At 39.0% G+C, this 21,967-nt stretch overlaps 1 protein-coding gene and 1 long non-coding RNA gene across 6 annotated transcripts in view; one reads left to right on the top strand and one right to left on the bottom strand.

Annotated features, from left to right (window-relative positions):
- Positions 1-2,053: 2,053 nt before the first annotated feature.
- Positions 2,054-9,482, bottom strand: LOC143674446 (uncharacterized). The gene is made up of 2 exons (XR_013171059.1): positions 9,130-9,482; positions 2,054-5,110 (listed from the first exon to the last, which is right to left on the bottom strand). It is a non-coding gene; the product is annotated as an uncharacterized LOC143674446 (long non-coding RNA).
- Positions 9,483-9,585: 103 nt separating this feature from the next.
- The window catches only part of PPIE (peptidylprolyl isomerase E), a 31,070-nt gene continuing 18,688 nt past the window's right edge, over positions 9,586-21,967 (top strand). For 2 of the 5 annotated variants that reach the window (XM_077150159.1, XM_077150164.1), the window contains exons 1-6: positions 9,608-9,686; positions 10,744-10,842; positions 11,938-11,981; positions 12,455-12,481; positions 13,989-14,070; positions 14,593-14,693. In XM_077150159.1, coding sequence (XP_077006274.1) covers positions 9,656-9,686; positions 10,744-10,842; positions 11,938-11,981; positions 12,455-12,481; positions 13,989-14,070; positions 14,593-14,693 — 384 coding nt within the window. In that variant the 5' untranslated portion in view covers positions 9,608-9,655. Of the gene's footprint in view, positions 9,687-9,969; positions 10,207-10,743; positions 10,843-11,937; positions 11,982-12,396; positions 12,482-13,988; positions 14,071-14,592; positions 14,694-21,967 lie in introns of all 5 variants that reach the window. The other 3 variants (XM_077150163.1, XM_077150162.1, XM_077150160.1) reach the window with 3 other exon arrangements.

Genomic DNA, 21,967 nt, shown 5'->3' with positions numbered 1-21,967 from the left:
CTTCATGTGCTTTTGAGTCATCTGTATTTGCTCTTAGGAAACACGTCTGCTCATATCTTTAGCCCATTTTATAATTGGGTTGTTTGTTCTTTTGTTGTTGAGTTGTATGATTTCTTTATGTATACAAGTACCAAACCTTTCCCTGATATGTGATTTCCAAATACTTCTCCCGCTGAGTTGGCTACCTCTTCACTTTTTTGACAAAGTCCTTTGAGGCACAGAAACATTCGATTTTGAGGAGTTCCCATTTATCTATTTTTTTTCTTTTGTTGCTTGTTCTTTGGGTGTAAAGTTTAGGAAGCTACCTCTTATTACTGGGTCTTGAAGTAATAAGGGTCTTGTTTCCCTATATTCTCTCCTAGGAGTTTTTATAGTACTGGTTCTTACAGTTAGGTGTTTGATCTATTTGAGTTAATTTTTGTTTAGGGTATAAGGTAAGGGTCCTCTTTCATTCTTTTGGCTATTAACATCCAGTTCTCCACGCCCATTTAGTGAGAAGAGTCTTCTGTCCCAGTTCAGTGGATTTGGGAACCTTGGCGAAGACTACTTGACCATGGATCTGGTGATCTATCTCCACACTCTTGATTTATTTCCATTGGTCAGTACCTCTGTCTTTGTTCCAGTACTTTGTTGTTTTGACCACTGTGACTTTGTAATGAGCTTTAAAATCAGGAAGTGTTAGTCCTCCCACTTTTCTTCTTTTTTAGGATATTTTAGCTATCTGAGGTCTCTTTCCCTTCCAAATGAACTTAATAACAACCCTTTCCAAGTCTTCAAAGTAGGTTGTAGAATTTTGATTGGTATTGCATTGAATCTGTAGATAAATCTGGGTGGATTGAAATCTTAGTTACATTTAACATTCTTATCCATGAGCAGGGAAATGTCTTCCCACCTTTTTAGATCTTTGAGTTCTTTTAATAATGTTTTATAATTTTCTGTGTATAGTTCCTTTATGTCCCTGGTTAAGTTTACTCCTAGTTACTTGATTCTTTTAGTTGCTGTTTTGCACAGAGTTTTTCTTAAATTGACTCTTCAGTTTGGTCAGTGCTTGTGTATAGAAACACTACTGACTTTTGCACATTAATCTTGTACTCTGCCACTGTGCAGAATTTATTAGCTCAAGAAGCTTTGCTGTAGATTTCTCAGGATTTTCCAAGTATAATATCATGTCATTTGCAAATAGTGAAAGTTTACTTCTTATTTCCAGTTTGGAGGACTTTTATTTCATTTCCCTGCCTGATTGCACTAGCTAGAACCTCTAGTACAATGTTGAATAATAGTGGTGACAGAGGGCATGTTGTTTTAGTCTCAATCTTAGGGGGAAGGTTTTCAGTCTCTCACCATTGAGTACGATGCTGGCTATGGGTTTTTCATATATCCCTTTTAAAATGTTGAGGAAGTTTCCTTTGATTCTTTCCTTTTGAAATGTTTTTATCAGAAAAGGATGCTGAATTTTGTCAAGTGGCTTTTCTGCGTCAATCAAGATGATCATGTGATCCTTCCCTTTTGATTTGTTAATGTGCTGTATTACACTGATTGATTTTCTTGTATTGAAACACCCTTGCATTCCTGGAATAACCCCCCTTGGCCATGGTGTATATTTCTTTTATTGTGTTGTTAGATTCGATTTCTAGTATTTTGTTGTGAATTTTTGCATCCATATTCATTAGGGATGTTGGCCTGTAGTTTTCCTTTCTTGTGGTGTGTCTACCAGTTTTGGCATTAGAGTGATATTAGCTTCATAAAATGAGTTAGCTTCATAAAAACTGAGTTTCCTCAATTTTTTGGAAGAGTTTGAGCAGGATTGGTGTAGTTCTTTTGGAATATTTGATCAAATTCCTCTGTGAAGCCATCTGGTGGTGGGATTTCCTTTGTAGGAAGATTTTTGGTGACTGTTTGGATCTCTTCATTTGTGATTGGTTTGTTGAGATCTTCTATTTCTTCTCATGTCAGTGTAGGTTGTTTATGCTTTTCTAGGAATTTGTTCATTTCATCTAAGTTGTCTAGTTTTTGGTGTAGAGTTGTTCATAGTATCCTCATGATTTTTAAAAAAAATTTTTCAGGGATGGTGGTAACAGCTTCCCTCTCATTTCTGATTTTGTTTATATGCATCCTCTCTCTTTTTTTCTTTGTCAGTTTAGCTGGGGGGGGGGGGGTTCATCGATTTCATTGATTTTCGCAAATAACCAACTTTGTATTTTATTGTTTCTTTCTATTGTTTTTTGATGTTATTGCTGTTGTTGTTCTCCAAGTTATCTATTTATGCTGTAACATTTGTTATTTCTTTTCTTCTATTTGCTTTGGGATTAGTTTGCTGTTCTTTCTATAGTTCCTCCAGGAGTACAGTTAAGTTCTTGATTCTTACTCTTTCTTCTTTTTTAACATAAGCATTTAGGGCAATACATTTTCCTCTCAGCACTGCCTTTGCCCTATCCCGTAAGTTCTAAAATGTTGTATTCTCATCTTGATTTATCTCCAGATATTTACCGATTTCTCTAGCAATTTCTTCTTTGATTTATTGATTGTTTAAGAGTGTGTTATTTAATTTCCATCTGTTTGTGAAAATTCTGGCTCTTTAGTGGTTATTAGTCTCTAGGTTGTTCTGTTGTTGTCAGAGAAAATGCTTTGAATAGTCTCAATCTTTTAAAATTTATAAAGACCTGTTTTGTGCCCCAGCATATAATCTATCCTGGAGAACATTCCATGAGCCCTAGAGAAGAGTGTATATCCTGGTGTTTTAGGGTATAACAAGCTATATATATATATAGTCTAATTCATTTATCAAATTGCTTATGTTCTCTATTTCCTTGTTGATTCTCTGTCCTGTTGTTCTACTTATAGAGGAGAGTGGTGTATTGAAATTTCTCACTATTATTGTTGAAACATCTATTGCTCCCTTCAGTTTTGTCATGCACTTTGATTATTGCTATTTCTTCTTGGTGAATTATCCCCTTTGTTAATATGTAGTGTCCTTCCTTGTATATTATGATGCCTTTATATTTAAAGTCTGTTTTGTCTGATATTTGTATAGCTACTTCTACTTCCTTTTCATTACAGCTTGCATGGGACATCTTTTTTCATCCTTTCACTTTCAATCTGTTTGTGTCCTTGGGTCTAAGATGCATCTCTTGTAAGCAGTGTATAGATGGACCATATTTCTTAATCTATTCTGCCAATCTGTATCTTTTAATTGGTGAGTTTAGTCTGTTAACATTCAAAGTTACTACTGTAATGGCGTTTCTTGAATCTATCATCTTCTCCTTTACTTTTTTTGTGAAATATAACATATATATGAAAAAGCAATACATTTCAAAGTGCATTGTAACAAGTAGTTATAGAACAGAGTTCAGAGTTTGATATGGGTTTCAGCTGCTCGAAGACACTGGAAACTAAGAGAAATATCAATATAATGATTCAGCAGTCATACTCAATCATTAAATCCTATCTTCTCTGTTATAACTCCACCTTCTTCTTTGATCTTTCTCCCAATCTTTAGGGTTATTTGGACTATGCTTATTCTAACTTTTTCATATTGGAAAAGGCTATCAATATTATGGTCTAGAGGAATGGAACTAGTTGATATTCTGGAAAGACTGGCGCCTCTGGGCTTACCCTTTGTTTTTTATTTGTCAGATCTATATATCCTCTTCCTTCTTTCTCTTTTTATCCATCAAATCTATATATTCTCTTACCTCTTTCTCTTTTTATCCTTTAAGTTATCCTTACTGGCACTCTTCAATCCTGTGCCTTCCCTCAGACCTTCCTCTCTTGTTTTTTCTTTCTTTCTTTTTTTTTTCAGCCAACAGAATTCTCTTTAGTATTTCTTGTAGGGTAAGTCTCTTGTTGACAAATTCTCTCAACCTTTGTCTGTCTGTGAAAATTTTAATCTCTCCCTCAATTTTTAAAGACAACTTGGCTGGATAAAGAATTCTTGGCTGGAAGTCTTTCTCTTTCAGGATCTTTAAAATATCATACTACTGCCTTCTTGCCTCCATGGTGCCTGTTGAGTAGTCCAAACTCAGTAATATGTGGTTTCCTTTGTATATGGTGAGTCACTTTTCTCTTGCCACTTTCAGGATTTTGATAGACTGATTAGTATGTATCTTGGAGTAGGCTTATTTAGATTTATTCTATTTGGGGTTCATTGCGATTCCTTGATTTGTATATTTATATATTTTACAAGGGTTGGGAATTTTCCCCCATTATCTCCTCAACCAATCTTCCTAGCCCTTTATTCTTCTCTTCTCCTTCTGGACACCAATGATTTTTATATTTGTGCACTTTGTGTTGTCCCTCATTTCCCAAGATTCAGTTAAAAAAATTTCATCTTTTTTGCCATTCATTCTTTTGTGCATTCTAATTCAATTGTCCTGTCTTCCAGTTTGCTTATTCTTTCTTCTGCTTCTGTAAATCTGCTATTGTGTGTCTCTAATATATATATATATATATATATTTTCTCATATATTTTGTATTTGGTCTACAGTGTCTGTCTTCTCTTCAATATCTGCTATTTTTTTTTACTTATTCTTTCAAATTCTTCTTTATACTCTTCTAGGGTCTTCTTGATATCCTTTATATCATTATAAATAATGATGCTGGATTTACTTAGGAGATTTGTATGAACACCTTTGATTAGTTGTTTCAATGTCTGCATCTCCTTCAGTGTTTTAATTTGGTCATTTGGCTGGGCCATAACTGCCTGCATCTTCATATGCTTTGTGATTTTCTGTTGTCTTAGAAGCATTTGATTATCTTGGTAGAGTTTTTGAAAGTTGATTTCCCTCTGTTGTTTAAAGTTTTGTATTTGCTTGGGTTTGCATTGAAGGTCTGCTTTTGTACTTGCTTCATCAGTAATTCCCTGCCAAACCAAGGCTCAGGCCTCATGCAGGGGATGCAACTTATGTAAGAATCTGTTTGAAGCTAGACAGATAGGAAGTTTGCCAGACAGCACTTTCCATTTCTTCCCTGCAGATGATGTTCTTGGGTCTCCTCTTCCTCTCAGGCCTGCCTCTCCGTGACTGTGGCAGCTGGGTGAGTTGGATGGGGACTTGATGTGGTTCCAGCCAGATCCACTGATTCCAGTGAGTGCTGAAAGCTGCCAACCCTGGAGCTAAGGAGTGAACAATGTGCATCTCAGCAGAGATTCCACTTATGGGCCCAATGGGTCTGGTGGCCCTGAGCCTCCCGCTTGGGATTACCTTGGGCTGTGGGACTGATTATGTCAGTTGCCCCTGTCCACAGACAACCTGGAATTGCTTGCCATCTAGGTGTGGTGCAGGGCACAAGGCATAGGAGGTATAGGGATGGGGATGCAGAGAGGTCTGGGGGATGCAGGGCAGGGGGCATGGGGCATGGGGTGTCAGGCATGGGGCACGGGTGTAGGGGTGGGCTCGTGGACCTTGGTGTGTGGGCGCGGGGCATGAGGTGCAGAGGCATGGTTTCGGTGTAAGGTGTGGCTTGTGCTGCAGGACACAGATGTGTGGGGCACTGGGTGTGGTGCGGGAGGCATGGGAGCAGGGTGCAGCATGGGGTTGGACACGGGGCTTTTTTTGGCATTTTGATCACGGCCTTCATTAACTATACTGCTCCACTGTGATTGTGGAAAAAACAGTTTAGAAGGTGGTCTGGATTTAAGCACCCACCTCTGGGTGAGTGAAAGTTAACATGGAGAACTCACCCTGTACCCGGTAATGTTCTAAGTACTTTTATGTAACTTATTTAATTTTACAACAATGCTATGAGGTAGCTGCTATGACCCCCTTGTTATAGATGAGGAGATTGGGGCACAGAGCAATGGTACAGCAGAGCCAGGGCAAATAAGTTTTCTCAGTAAAAACAAGATAACAAATTCAAAGAAACCTAACTGTTCCTGCTATGAGGGACAGACATTCAATAAATGATATTAACTTTGCTACTTTTAGCTTCTCATGTTGTTGGTGTGCAGGGTGCTTCTTTGTTGGCTTGTTTTATAGTTAAAATGGCTTTGATTTTGAACAGTGATATACAGTTGTTTACATAAAATCAGTAACATGTGAGGTGTATTTATGAGATCATTCTATTCTGTAGAATCGTAACAACCTCAGATGACTTCTGCATTGTAGCCCTGCGTGTGTGTGTGTGTGTGTGTGTGTGTGTGTGTGTGTATAGGTTGTCACTATGAGAGGAAGGGCAGAGAAGCTACTGAGATTTTGACAGGAGCAGTTACAGGATCACATTTTGTTTTTTAAATGTCAGAGATTTTATTTAAAATTTACTTTATCTTAAATACACGTACATTGTACAAAATTCTAAAATTCAAATTGTACAGAAGAGCCTACCATGAAAACAATCTCCCTGCCACTGCCTGTTCTGGTTTGCTAGCTGCTGGAATGCAATATACAAGAAACTGAATGGCTTTTAAAAAGGGGAATTTAATAAATTGCTAGTTTACAGTTCTAAGGCCGAGAAACTGTCCCAATTAAAACAAGTCGATAGAAATGTCCAATCTAAGGCATCCAGGGAAAGATACCTTGGTTCAAGAAGGCTGATGAAGTTCAGGGTTTCTCTCTCAAGTGGAAAGGCACATGGTGAACACGGTGTCATCTGCTAGCTTTCTCTCCTGGCTTCCTGTTTCATGAAGCTCCCCAGGAGGCATTTTCCTTCTTTTTCTCCAAAGGTCGCTGGCTGGTGGACTCTGCTTCTCGTGGCTTTGTTGTCTGGCTTTGCTCTCTCAGAATCTCCTTCTTTCTCCAAAATGTTTCCTCTTTCACAGGACTCCAGAAACTAATCAAAACCCACCCAAATTGGTGGAACACGCCTCCAGCTAATCCTGTGCAACAACCACTCTTGATTAAATCACATTTCCAGGAAGATGATCTAATTACAGTTTCAAACATTCAATATTGAATAGGGATTAGAAGAAACGGCTGCCTTTACAAAATGGGATTAGGATTAAAACATGGCTTTTCTAGGGTACATACATCATTTCAAACCAGCACATTGCCCGAAGGGAAACTTCTGTTTTTAGCTTCTGGTGAATTTGTCCACACATATTCTATGCATATAAAAATATTTTTAAGATCAAATAAATATTCATGCTATAAGCATACAACTTTATTGAATTAATTAAATGAGTGGGTATATCAATTGCACGTTGTGTCTACAGCATTTTTAAATGAGAATGGAGTAGCAGTTCAGCAAACTCAACAGAGGTATTTAATGTTTCCAATTTGCTAGTTGAGCTGATCAGAACAGAGATAAACACGGTTTTGCCTTCCTCCATTAATTCTTTTTTTTCCCATCACATAGTTGTATTTTCATCATGATAATTTCTTAGAACATTTGCATCAGTTCAGGAAAAAGAATAAAAAGAAAACAGAAAAAAATTCATACATACCATATCCCTTACTCCTCTCTTTATTGATCACTAGCATTTCACTCTACTAAATTTGTTTTAACATTTGTTCCCCCTATTATTTATATATTTTTAATCCATATGTCTTGTTTGTTGATAAGGTAGATAAAAGGAGCATCAGACACAAAGTTTTCACAATCGCACAGTCACATTGTGAAAGCTATATCCTTATACAATCATCTTCAAGAAACATGGCTACTGTAACTAGCTCTACATTTTCAGGCAGTTCCCTCCAGCCTCTCCATTACATCTTAACTAAAAAGGTGATATCTATCCAATGCATAAGAATAACCTCTGGGATAACCTCTCAACTCTGTTTGGAATCTCTCATCCATTGACACTTTATTTTGTCTCATGTCTCTCTTTCCCCTCTTGGTTGAGAAGATTTTCTCAATTCCTTGATGCTGAATTCCATCTCATTCTAGGATTTCTGTCCCATGTTGCCAGGAAGGTCCACACCCTTGGGAGTCACGTCCCACGTAGAGAGGGGGAGGGCAGTGAGTTTGCTTGTCGGGTGGGCTGAGAGAGAGAGGCCACATCTGAGCAATGAAAGAGGTTCTCTTGAGGGTGACTCTTAGGCCTAATTTTAAGTAGGCTTAGCCTATCCCTTGCGGGGTTAAGTCTCATATGAACAAACCCCAAGATTGGGGGCTCAGCCTATAAAAAGATTTTTTAACAGCATAAATGGTAGCAGACTATACACTGCTGTCAATCTTGCTTTTTTCATCTAATAATATCATTGAAGACCATACTGTAGAAGAGAATGCATAAAGCTGCCTTATCCTTTTTTTTTCTTTTAATGTTATTGTGGTAATGTATGGATAACAACATTTTCCATTTTAACCATTTTTGAGTGTACAATTTGGGGGCATTAATTACATTTACAACGTTGGGCTACTGTCACCACCAATCATTACCAAAACTTTTTCATCATCTCAAACAGAAACTCTGCACCCCTTAATCAATAACTACCCCTGCCCCTCACATGCCCTGGTAACCTCTAATTTACTTTGTCTCTATGAATTTGCTTATTTTAGATAATTCATGTAAGTGGAACCATACAATATTTGTCCTTTTGTGTCTGGCTTAAATTCACTCAATGTTTTCTAGGTTCATCTATGTTGTAGCATGAATCAAGATATATGTTTTAAAATAGCACTCTGGCAGCTACACCTGGAACCAAGGAGACCAGGTTAACTAGTAGAGGAGGGAAAAGTTGATGATGTCTTATGAAGTCTTGGGACTTGATAGTCGAGGAGCCTCTGCCCTTCCTCCCAAAGTGACAACCTACACACATACACACACACACACACACACACACACACACACACACACACACACAGGGCTACAATGCAGAAGTCATCTGAGGTTGCTGTCATTCTGCAGAATAGAATGATCTGGCCCCTGCCTACCTCTCCAACATCATTTCGCCTCCCTCCCCACTTCCCAACTCCCCAACCCCCAAAGCCTTTCGGTTCCCCAAGTGTGCAGAAGCTGCTTCTCTCCCCTAGCTCTACTTTCTTGCTTGCTCTTCTTTAGGTTCTTGATTAAGAATGTCAGGAGTGTCTTAACCAAAACCTCTATCTAATATAGATGGTTATCTGCTGTCATTTATGCCAATCTGTAATTTATGTATTAGCTGATGTATTCCAAGAGTCAGCAAATTTCTTCTGAAAGAGCCATATGATAAATGTTTTAGACCTTGGGGGCCAGTGGTCTCTGTCACAACTACTCACCGGTACCGATATAGGGCAAAAAAGTCCCCACAGGCTGAATGTAAACGAGCATGGCTGTGTTCCAATAAAACTTCATTCATGGATCCTGAAGTTCGAATTTCGTGTAATTTTCACATGCCACGAAATATTATTCTTGGTTTGATTTGTTTCAACCTTTTAAAAATAAGGTACAATCCTTAACTCCTTGGCTGCCCAAAAGCAGGCAAACAGAGATTGGCCGCAGACCGTAGTTGATTCGGAGTTTATTATTAGCAGACGCTGGGTTATTCCGTTGAGGTTTGTTTCTCCCACAACACTGCAGCACCCTGAGCTCCGCGCGCACGTCCGTTAATTCACTGCGCTGCGTCTCCCGCGGCGCCCGAAGATCGCCGGGAGCTGAAGAGACGCGATCCAACCCGCGAGTGGGCGGGGCCTGCGAGTGCCGAGGTGTTGAGAGCCGGGCGGGGCGGGGCGGGGCGGGAGGGGGCGTGGAGGGGGACAGGGGCGGGGCGAGCGCAGGCTTCCGGCGGAAGAACGCGGAAGCAAGATGGCCACTACCAAGCGTGTGTTGTACGTGGGTGAGCAGGCTTGGGCGCGAGGCGGAGTGTGGGCAAGCCGGGTCGCGAGTGGGCCCGGGCGTGGGGCGGGACACGTCTCCGAGAGGGAGGGCGGCGAAGAAGGTGTAGGTCGGGTGTCCGGAGATAATGGGTTCCTTCAGGAGGTGAGCCTTAGATGTAACGAACTTCCGGCCCTTTTCCAAGCCCGCTAAACTCGGACAGGAGCTCCTTCCTCTTCTGGACCTGGAGGAGTGGTAAAGGATTGTGAGACCTAATGTTATGAACCTACACATCTTCACTACAGGGATGGCTCCGTCCCGCCTCATGCTCTAAAGGCAGGAGTTCCCAGATTGGCCGAGGAGTCGTGGGAATAACTTCAGTAGAATATTGAGGTTGATGAATGCTCTAGTGGAAAGGACAATGATAACACGGGCCAGAATGCGTGGAAAAATGATCCCTCCATCTAGAGCGGTGAGGGCCAGCTTTCCGAATGAGAAGACGCCTGAGTTGGGTCTTGAAAGACCAGCCAAGAGTTAGCCAGGTAGCTGAAGTAGGGGCAAGGCTATTTACTGAAAGGGAGCAGCAAGAACAAAAGCCCACCCCCCCAAAACAAGAACAATGACCTGACGCTTAGAGGCAAGTAGACCATTTTGGAGGAAGCTCAGGGAACTGGGGAAGCAAAGCAAAAGGAACTGGAGAGGTGGGCGGGGCTCCAGTTATGATGAGCCTTAGAGCTTGGACTTTATCCTGAGAGCAGTGGAAAATCTTTGAAGGAGTGTAAGCAAGAAGTAATGGGTTCAAATCTGCACTTTACCAAGATCATGCTAGTTGGCTGTGTGGAGGAGAGGGAATGGGGATAAGGAGATCAGTTGTGAAGCAGTAATCCAGGGGCTAGATGAGTTTGAAATAAAAGAGAGGAGTATGCTTCATAAGTATAGGTGGGGGAAAAGATGAGAGAGAGATTTTTGTGTGCCAAAGGCCTTTTTCCCTCTTCCGCTTGGCTAGCATACTAATTGGGCTGCAAGGATTTCTGTAGGACTGAAAGACAGTAGCTCGGAGGCGCTTTGTTTCGTTGCAGGTGGGCTAGCAGAGGAGGTGGACGACAAAGTTCTTCATGCTGCTTTTATTCCTTTTGGAGACATCACAGATATACAGATTCCTCTGGATTATGAAACAGGTACATCATTTCAGTATCTCATGTTAAGTTTCCCCAGGCTAGAAGAAGAACTTATCAAAAAACATTTGAAGTCACATCACAGTGCATCTAAATATGGTTGGTCAGCATGAAGGTTATCTTTGATTCAGAAGAAATGTCCTAAGGCGGTGTAGTTGTGAACTGTAACATAACTTTGCCAAGAGTCACCTTCTGTTGTATTCAAGACAAGACAACATTTTTAGTAGTCCAGTAGTAATATAGGCTTTGAACTGCATTAGTATCTGGGTGTTTGTCTGCTAGTTACTCTATCACACTTGCTCCCTTCATAGCAGCCACATCAAGAGTGGGGCCTTGGTCTTGGTTTTCCTGGGTGAGCTTTCCTTCAGTTGGTATCACAGTTACAGTTCAGTTTTCTACTTTACTTTTATTGTCATTTTTAGGATTAGAGTTTTTAGGCCCAGCTCTGCCATCATCCTAGCATATGAATATTATCAAAGTCCTAAAACATTCTGGGCCTGGGAATCTTTATCTCAAAAATGAGAAACCTTTATTGGTTCTCTAAGGGCCCTTCTAGTCCCTGAGTTCTATAGTTAAATTAACGCTGCTGTGCTTGGCTTTTCTAATTAGATCAGCATTTTCCTGAGAATATAGATAGGGGCATCCTTATTCAGGTTTTAGGGTTCATTCTTTTGTACAGTTGAAGCTCAAAATGTATATTTGAAATGAATAATTGATAGGTTAAATGAATAATTGATAGGTTAAATGACTTTATTTTTCTAGCTGTCTTGCATACAGAGATTAAAATTTTAAATTCTGCTTTGGTTAAAGAATTTAGTAGTTATTTTTAGATTAATCTAAACCAAATTTTAATTAAACTAAATTTTAATAAATAGATTAAAAATATAGTTAATTATTTAGCTATGTTCACTAAAAAATAAAATCTATAATTGCTTGAAATGTTTAACCTAAGGAAAATCAAAGAATGAGTTTCCTTCTTCCAGAAGAGTGATTGGGTAGTTATGTCATGTGATTGTACTAACTTTCCTTGCGATCATCTGTTTTTTTCCTTTTAACCCCACATCATAAGGGCTTGTTTCTGTTTTCCTTTTTTTGCAGAAAAGCACCGAGGATTTGCTTTTGTTGAATTTGAGTTGGCAGAGGTAAGAAAAGTCTGTACTACCTGTGTTTAGTCTTTAATTTGCATTATTGTCACTGATTGCAAAGGGAGCTGTTCTCCTTTTGGTTAGGTTTCTGGATCTGATGTGTTGCTTCCAGAGATACAAGGAAGTTTGAAGAAAGGCTTCCCTCACTTAGTTAGATTATGGACTACGAATAATATCTCAGACCTTCTGCCAGACCCTGCCCCTCTTGCTCTGCAGAGCTCCTGCAGCCCTTTTCTATGAGAGTTCTTTCCTGGCAATGCTAGTGGTTATTTCTTACGCACACAGTGAGTCCATTCTGCACTACCAGCTTTAAAGTCAGCCACTATATGCTCTTTTTTAGACATACACACAACCTAGGAAGGAAGCATAGAGGTGACTATTTCCTGTTCTTTGCTACTGAATATGTGTTTAGATACTACAAGAAGCATTGGGCTACAAGCCTGAACGTGTACCTTGTGTTTCCTTGGCAGGATGCTGCAGCAGCTATCGACAACATGGTATGGCTGAGATTCCTCAATCTTATTGAAATTGCTTCTTGGTGGTGCTGAGGGTCCTTGTTCATGTATTTGTTTTCTGAACCTCCAAAATTAATAAGGTTGCATGGGGAAGTAAAAATTGTCATAATGCGAAAATATTCACTGTGAACTGTTCACTTAAAAAATTAATCCTTACTTGAACATCCCTTCCTATTTAACAGAAATGTAAATCCTAATCATCCTTGTTAGTCAGTTACTTTCTCGCTGGTTGCCCCTGTCTAGAATAGTAAATTGCAAACACAGTGCAGATTGATTGCCCAGGGAATTTGCAGAAAAGGCAGGATTTCATGAAGTATTAGATCAGTTAACAGTGAGAAAATGAAATCAATAAGGATGATGACAGGATGTGCTACCGAAGCAAATGATTTGAATGTCTTGGGAAGGTCTGTGGGGAAAATGATGACCTTTTTTTGAGTATTTGTGCAATCTTTGAGGTCCTTAGGATTTTCATGTCAAATATAAATTAGAAATATGCCATCTTGTACTGTTCATAGAATTTTGTTGGAAAAAAATACTTCAATTTAGGATTTAGTATATGTTTGTTCTACAAATTACTGCATAGTTAAACTTGAATTGTAACTATATGAAAGTACCAGCCAAATCTTTTTCTAGTTTTTTTTCCCCCTCTACTTTTTACCATACCATTTCTAGCATTGCCTTAAGTGAGTTCACATTAAGTGACCTTTTTCTGGTGCCAGTTATCTTGGATAATGAAGTTCTTCTTCGTTTGATTTCTTGTTCTCTGTTACCCATTCACAAATATATCCCTCACCTGTCACCAAGAGATCATTTTTTACCATTTCAAAACTGATCTTGGACAGGCAGTGGTGCCTCAGTGGCAGAATTCTTGCCTGCCATGCCGAAAACCTGGGTTTGATTCCTGGAGCCTGCCCATGCCAAAAAGAAAACTGATCTTGACTTTTTTTTTTTTTTTTTTTTTTTTTAAAGGAAAGACAGAGAGAAGGAAGGAAGGATAGAAGGAAGGAAGGAAGGAAGAAAGGGAAACATTTTTAAACATTTTCTTGTTTTATTGTATTCTGTTTCTCCGTTTTTGTTACATGGGCTGGGGCCGGGAATCGAACCGAGGTCCTCCGGCATAGCAGGCAAGCACTTTGCCCGCTGAGCCACCGCGGCCCGCCCTGATCTTGACTTTTGAAGGTGAATTTAGGTACTTGGAAACTTCATTTACCCTTGTGATTTCAGAGTATCTAAATCCAAATACTTAATTACTTTTTGTAGCATGGGTCTTTGTTTGCTGGTATTTAAAGAAGGTGTTTGATGGTTCAAGGGAGGGAATTCCCTGTAGACAATGGGTTGCTTTGTGGTCAGTTCATAGATTGTTATTATGCGTTCAGGGATTAAGAGAGGACAAATCATTAACATGTCTCATGTATCAGAAGTAAATGGCAGGCTGGCTAACTCTCTTGACATGACACAGTTTAAGCAGCTAGGTTTTCAATCTTTTCAGAATGAATCTGAGCTCTTTGGACGGACAATTCGTGTCAATTTGGCCAAACCAATGAGAATTAAGGAAGGTTCTTCCAGACCAGGTAAATGGGAGCAACTCAGGAGATTCCATATCATGTCCTTAGTTGGCCTTAGTTGCATTTTATCTCTGTTTACAGGGAAGAAGGTGCTAAATGCAGCTTCCTGGGATAGAGGATGGTTTGTGTTGGTGAAGGGTTTTGTTGGTGAAACAAGAAGAGGGTTGGAATTTCTCAGCAAAGCTAGAGTAATTGTTCTCATTATGTGAAACTGTGCCTGGTCTTTTTTCTTTCTGTTTTTTTTTTCTTCTCTGTATAGGATATTCCCCTCTGTTCCTGATATGTTTCAGCGAGGGCTGGAACCAGTAGAGGCCACACCTTTCCCTTTGGCAGGATTTCTTACTTAGTTCTTACTTAGTTCCCAGTGGCAACTTCCCTTGCCTTTGGCCATTGCTAAAGGGAATTTCTATTATGAGAGCCACATAGTGTGCTCTACTTGGCATCAAAGCAACAATGACCTGGTAGAGCTAATTAGCGTTTGGCCAACAGCTTGAATTTCTTAATATTTGTGTGAATCTTTCCTTTCAGTTTGGTCAGATGATGACTGGTTGAAGAAGTTTTCTGGAAAGACTCTTGAAGAGAATAAGGAGGAAGAAGGGTCACAGCCTCCTAAAGCAGAAACCCAGGAGGTAAGCATGAAGGACTGTGCTTCCAGAGAGGCAGGGGCTTTCTACCAAGGAAAGTTTGCACATGTGCACAAAAGCAAAGAGAATGAGTAATGAGCTCCCAGCACAGAGCACTTCAGTAAAGGTGGTACTGAGTGAATTAAAGGAAAAGGCTTTGGGCCTCTTATAACTTTGCTATGATGATAAGCTTCTCAGCTTTGCTGAGGTCTGATTTGTGACGCTGACTGACAAGGTGGAAGCCTGAAGTGAGGGACAGTGAGTGCTCCTCTTTCACTGAGAATTTGGTACCAGGTTCGCTGTCTTCCTGTTTCTGCCCTAATGCAGAAGAGTCAGGACAGAGTTATTCTTCCTTTCAGCCTGTACATAGGTTAAAGCTTATCACTTCCTGAAAAAACCTGTCTTGGTACTTGCTCCACATTCTCAACATGCCTCTCTAATCATTGTTGCTTCTTTTCTTTTTTCTTTTAAATAAATGGTTTCAGTTTACCCAGGCTATTTCTAAACAGTAAGGCAAAGATGTAATAGATAAGTTTAGACATGTGGATAAGAATCTTAAAAATCAGTAATGCCGGAAGAAATGAAACATATGCTGATGCAATCAAATGAATTTCATATAAATGTTAGCAAATCTATATCAGATTATCATAGCAAAAACTTCATTTTCATTGATTTATAATGTATTATTGTTTCTACCAAATTGCCATAAGCAGCCATGTATCAGCTGCCAAGTGCTTTAAGGGTAAATAAAGAATAGCGCAGATGGTGGTCGGTCGTAGAAGTTTAAGACTTCTATGGGCATCAGATGTGTCATACCAGGAATTCTGTACTTGTTGCTTTTAATCACATTATATAACTTGAGACTTTGGGTGAACATGGGGGTGTTGGTTTGATATTCATGCATGCATTAAGTAAAAAGGAAGGGAAATGTTTTGTAGCATATAAACATTTAGCAAAAATTCATTTTGGGTAGAATTGGCATCTTTTTTTCATATATATTTTTATTGATAAAACATAACAACATACAAACACAAACATTCTCAACATATGAACATTCCATTCTTGGCATATAATCAGTGACTCACAATATCATCACATAGTTATGTATTCATCACCATGATCATTTCTTACCAGATTTGCATCACTCCAGAAAAAGAAAAAAGAAGAAACTCATACATACCATACCTCTTACCTGTCACTCTCATTGACTGCTAGTATTTCCATCTACCCAATATATTTTAACCTTTGTTCCCCCTATGTTTTTTTCTACCCCTTACCACTCCCTTTCATTGAGTATTAGTATTTCAATCTACTCAATTTATTTTAACATTTGTTCCCCCTATTATTTATTTATTTTTAATCTATATGTTTTACTCATCTGTCCATACCATAGATAAAATGAGCATCAGACACAAGGTTTCCGTAATCACACAGTCACACTGCGAAGCTGTATCACTATACGATCTTCAAAAAACATGGCTACTGGAACACAGCTCTAGTTTCAGGCACTTCCCTCGAAAACACCCCAAACTAAAAAGGGGATATCTGTATAATGTGTAAGAATAACCTCTAGAATAACCTCTCAACTCTGTTTGAAATCACTCAGCCACTGACACTTTATTTTGTCTCATTTCTCTCTTCCCCCTTTTGGTCAAGGTTTTCTCAATCCCTTGATGCTGACTCCAACTCATTCTGGGATTTCTTTTCTGAAAGTTGCCAGTGAGGTTTACACCCCTGGAAGTCATGTCTCACATGGGAGGGGTGGCAATGAGTTTGCTTGCCATGTTGGCTGAGAGAGATAGGCCACATCTGAGCAATGAAAGAGGTTCTCTGGGGGTGACTCTTAGGCCTAATTTTAAGTAGACTTATCCTATCCTTTGTGGGGATAAGTTTCATATGAATAAACCCCCCAAGATTGAGGGCTTGGCCTGTTGATTTGGTTGTCCCCACGAGAATTGACATCTTAGTGGTATTGTCTTACAGTCCATGTACATGGAATGTCCTTCATTGATTTAGGTCTTTGGTTTTTTTTAATGATGTTTTGTAGTTTTCTGTGTACACATCCTTTACATCCTTAGTTAAATTTATTCCTAGATATTTGATTCTTTTAGTTGCTATTGTGAATGGAATTTTTTTTTCTTGATTTCCTCCTCAACTTGCTCATTATAGTGTATAGAAGCACTGCTGATTTTTGCCTATTGGTGTTGTACCCAGCCACTTTGCTGGATTTGTTGATTAGCTCTAGTAGCTTTGTTGTTGATTTTTCAGGACTTTCTAAATATAGAATCATATCAACTACAAATAGTGAAAGTTTTGCTTCTTTTCCAATTTGGATGCCTTTTTTCCTTTTTCTTACCTATTCCTCTGGCTAGAATTTCCAGCACAATGTTGAATACACTGTTGACAGTGGGCATCCTTGTTTTGTTTCAGATCTTAGGGAAAAGGTTTTTAGTCTTTCACTGTTGAATATGGTGTTAGCTGTGGGTCTTTCATATATGCCCCTGGTGTTGAGGAAGTTTCCTTCTATTCCTTCTATTTTCCTAAGTATTGTTATCAAGAAAGGATGCTGAATTTTATCATCTACCTTTTCTGTGCCAATTGAAATGGTCATGTGATTTTTCCCTTTGTTTTCCTGATGAGGTGTATTGCATTTATTGATTTTCTTATGTCGAACCATCCTTGCATATCTGGGATAAAACCCATTTAATCACGGAGTATAATTCTTTTGATGTGCTTTTGAATTACATTTGGAGGTATTTTTTAGAGGATTTTTGCATCTGTATTCATAAGAGAAATTTGTAATTTTCTTTTCTTGTAGTATCTTTATTTGACTTTGAAGAAGCCAGGAAGATCCACACCCCTGGGAGTCACGTCCCACGTAGACAGGGGGAGGGTGGTGAGTTTGCTTGCTGTGTTGGCTGGAGACAGAGGCCACATCTGAGCAACAAAAGAGGTTCTCTTGGGGGCGACTCTTAGGCCTAACTTCAAGTAGGCTTGACCTGTCCTTTCTGGGGTTAAGTTTCATATGAACAAACCCCAAGACTGGGGGCTCAGCCTATAGCTTTGGTTGCCCACACCGCTTGTGAGAATATCAGGAATTCAACTTGGGAAAGTTGAGTTTTCCCCCATTCTCACCCATTCCCTGAAGGGGACTTTGCAAGTACTTTTCCACTCACTGATCAGATCACTCTGGGATTCATCAGGGCATCACCTGGACAAACCAATAAAATCTCATGTCCTACCCAAGTTTCCAAGTACTTATGGTATTCAATCAGGCTATCTACATAAGTTATATTAGGAAATGCACTAGTCAAAGTATAAATTTTGTGCTAAGTAAACATTTTTTGTGTTAGTCTCACACATAAGTTGAAATTTAAAAATATTAATTACCATCTATTTTCAGCACACTGCACTAATGAATTCTTTTGTTCTTCCTCATGCAAAAACATTTTTTAAATTTGTACATTGTCACTACCATTATACACTCTAGATTATACCATCTCAATCTTTATTGTCTATCTTTCTTTGTGATTTCATTTATGCCCCAGAGGATTGGTAGTCTTTCTTTCTTGGGTGCCTGGTAGAATTCACATATGAAGCCATTTGGTCCTGGACTTGTCTTTTTGGGGAGCTTCTTGATGACTGATTCAGTCACTTTGCTTGTAAATGGTTTGTTGAGGTCATCTGTTTCTTCTTGAATCAATATTAGTTGTTCATGCCTTTCTAGGAAGTTGTCCATTTCATCTAGGTTGTCTAGTTATTAGCATATAGTTGCTCACATTATCTTCTCATTACCTCCTTTGTTTCTGCAGGGTCAGTGGTTATGTCCCCTCTTCTATATCTGATTTTATTTATTTGCATCCTCTTTATTTTTTTTTTGTCAGCTTAGCTAAGGGTCCATTGATTTTATTGATTTTCTCAAAGAACCAACTTCTGGTTTTGTTGATTTTCTCTATTGTTATCATATTCTCAATTTCATTTATTTCTGCTCTGATCTTCGTTATTTCTTTTTGTTTGCTTTGAGCTTAGTTCTTTCTCGAGTTTCTTCCAAGTGAATAATTACTTCTCAATTTTTGCTCTTCTTTTTTAATATAGGCCTTTCAGGCAATAAATTTCCCTTTCAGCATTGCTTTGCTGCATCTCATAAATTTTGATATGTTGTGTTTTCATTTGCCTTGAGATATTTGCTGATTTCTCTTGTAATTTTGTCCTTGTTGCACTGGTTGTTTATAAGTGTGTTGGTTACCCTCTGTATTTTTATGAATTTTCTGGCCCTCTGCCTTTTATTGATTTCCAACTGCATTCCGTTATGATCTGAGAACGTGTTTTGTATACTTTCAGTCTTTTTAAATTTATAGAGACTTGCTTTGTGACCTAACATGTAATCTGTCCTTGACGATGATCCATGAGCACTTGAGAAAAATGTATATCCTACTGTTGTGGGGTTTAGTGTTCTGTAAATGTCTGATAAGTCTAATTCATTTATCGTATTATTCATTTATTGATTTTATCGCGCCAAAATCTCTTTCCTTATTGATCCTCTGTCTAGATCTTCTATCCATTGATGAGAACAGTGAATTGGAGTCACCAACTATTATGGTAGAGGTTTCTACTTCTCCCTTTAGTGTTGTCAGTGTTTGCTTCATATATTTTGGAGCACTCTGGCTCGATGCATGAATATTTATGATTGCTATGTCTTCTTGTTGAATTGTTCCTTTTATTAATACATAGTATCCTCTGTCTCTTTTGTTTTACATTTGAAATCTTATTTATCAGGTATTAGTTAAGCTACCCCTGCTCTTTTGTGGTTGTGTTTGCATGAAATGTCGTTTCCCAACCTTTCACTTTCAACCTATTTTTGTCCTTGGGTCTATAGTGAGTCTCCTGTAGATAGCATGTAGATGGGTCCTGCTTTTAAATCCGTTCTGCCAATCCATGTCTTTTGATTTTCCATTACGTTGAATGGATTTATTATAATCCATTACATTGAATGGATTTATTACAGTATATTACTGTAAAGGAGTGTCTAATTTTTTTCTTTTTTTTGTTACCTTTACTGATAGTCTTCATTTCTACACTCTTCTCTAGACCTCTCTCTCCTGTCTTTTTCTGTCTGCCTATAGAGCTCCCTTCAGTATTTCTGATAGAGCTGTTCTCTTAGTCACAAATTCTCTCAGTGACTGAGAATATTTTAATCTCCCCCTCATTTTTGAAGGACAGTTTTGCTGGGTACAGAATTCTTTGTTGGCAGTTTTTCTCTTTCAGAATCTTAAATATATCACACCAGTGCCTTCTCACCTCCATGATTTCTGCTGAGAAATCCACACATAGTCTTACTGAGCTTCCCTTGTAAGTAACGGGTTGCTTTTCTCTTGCTGCTCTCAGAATTCTCTCTTTGCCTTTGACATTTGACAATCTGATTAGTAAAAGTGTTTTGGAGTATGTCTGTTTGGATTCTATTCTATTTGGAGTATAATGCACATCTTAGATCTGTAATTTTATGTCTTCCTTAAGAGATGGGAAATTTTCAGTAATTATTTTCTTCATTGGTCTTTCTGCTCCTTTTCCCTTCTCTTCTCCTTCTTGGACACCCATAATACATATATTTATGTGCTTCATGTTATCATTGAATTCCCTCTGAAACCTTGCTCATATTTTTCCATTCTTTTCCCTATATTTTCTCTTGTGTATCAGATTTCAGATGTCCAGTCCTCTAGTTTACTAATCGTTTCTTATGCCTTTTCAGATCTATTGCTGTATGTTTCCATTGTTGTTTTCATCTCTCCTATTGTGCCTTTCATTTCCATAAGTTCTGCAATTTGTTTTTTCAAACTTTAGAGTTCTTCTTTATGTTTAAAAGTAGACATTTAAAGTAGCTCAGTGTCTACTTTATATCATCCTTCAACTCACTGATTTGATTTTTTATTAGATTTTGCATGTCTGTTTGAACATCCTGAATTAGTTGCTTCAACTCCTGTATCTCATTTGAAGTGTTGATTTGTTCCTCTGACTGGGCCCTTTCTTCGATTTTCCTAGTATGACTCATTATTTTTTGCTGGCATCTAGGCATTTGATTTCCTTAATTAGTTTATTCTGGAGGTTGTTTTCGCTCTTTTACCTATGGTTTTCTTGCTGAATGGCTTTGTTCTGCATCTGTTCGTTGACATTCAGTTGAACTTATTCTAGATCTTTAGCATAGAGTCTGTTTAACTGAACAGAATTTTTCAGTCCTTAATTTCCTGTTTTTGCCCTGCCTGTATGGAGCCTTAGTTTGAGGGAGGTGTCCTCAGATATTATCGACCCCAGTCAGATTTTCCTGGACCAGACAGGCCCATATCTCAGGAGAAGAAAGTAGCCAGCATCAGTTTTCCCTGAGGGTGAAACCCAGCAAGCTGTTGGACTTTCCTATGAAGCCTCTATACTATGTGCTTTTCCTGTCCTGCTCAGCATGTGGTTTTTGTCAGCCGGCAGCTCCCCACCAGCTTAAAGTGATGTGGTACCTTTAATTTCAGCAGATTCTTCTTGCCAGGGGTGGTGTTAAGTCAGGCTGGGGTAGTAGGTGGTCTTTGCTTCTGTTTTCCAGCCCTTGGGGCCTGAAATTCTCCGAAGGAGGGTCTCTATCTGACTGCACCCCACACACACACACACACACACACACACACTTTTTCTTAAAGTAGAAACACCCTTTAGGGAACTAACTCCTTTCACCTGACTAGTTACTTTCTCTCTCAGATACCCTTGCCTGGGGCAGTGCTGGAGCCTGAAAGTGCTTGCAGTTTTAATGAGCTGTTAAGAAGTTAAAAAAAAAAAAAAAAGCTTTTTTCAGAGTGGGACACCTGGTCCCTGGGTTTGCCAGTCAAGAGCTTGAGTTGGTACTTGGCTCTATGTGCCCCCTTTTCTTGGGGTCCAACCCTTTTCCAGTATTTTGTACTGTCCAACTCAAAAAGCCTCTATTTGTTTTTTTCCATCTGGCCTGTCCCTTCTTGAGTGAAAACTCCTGGTTCCTTCAGTGGTTATTCCAGGTTTATCTGTGCTTGGGGTCTATTTTCAGTAGTCAGAATTTGTTAAATAATTGTTTTCAGTAGACCGATTTGTTAACTAATTTTGCGTTTGGAGCTTGACTGAGCTGAGCCCTTGCTACTAGTAAAGTCTGTTTTATTTCCGCTTGGGGAACCAGCCTGCCATGCTTGTCGGGGAGGGGCATAGGCATCCACGGTTTGGGAAACTTACAGTTCTGTGTGGAAACTCAGTCCTTCCACCTGTTCCAGACTGGTGTATAC

The sequence above is a fragment of the Tamandua tetradactyla genome, chromosome 2 (genome assembly GCF_023851605.1).
Source record: "Tamandua tetradactyla isolate mTamTet1 chromosome 2, mTamTet1.pri, whole genome shotgun sequence".
Lineage (NCBI taxonomy): Eukaryota > Metazoa > Chordata > Mammalia > Pilosa > Myrmecophagidae > Tamandua > Tamandua tetradactyla.
The sequence above is the reverse complement of the archived record's forward strand: the minus strand, read 5'-3'. Positions and strand labels throughout refer to the sequence as shown.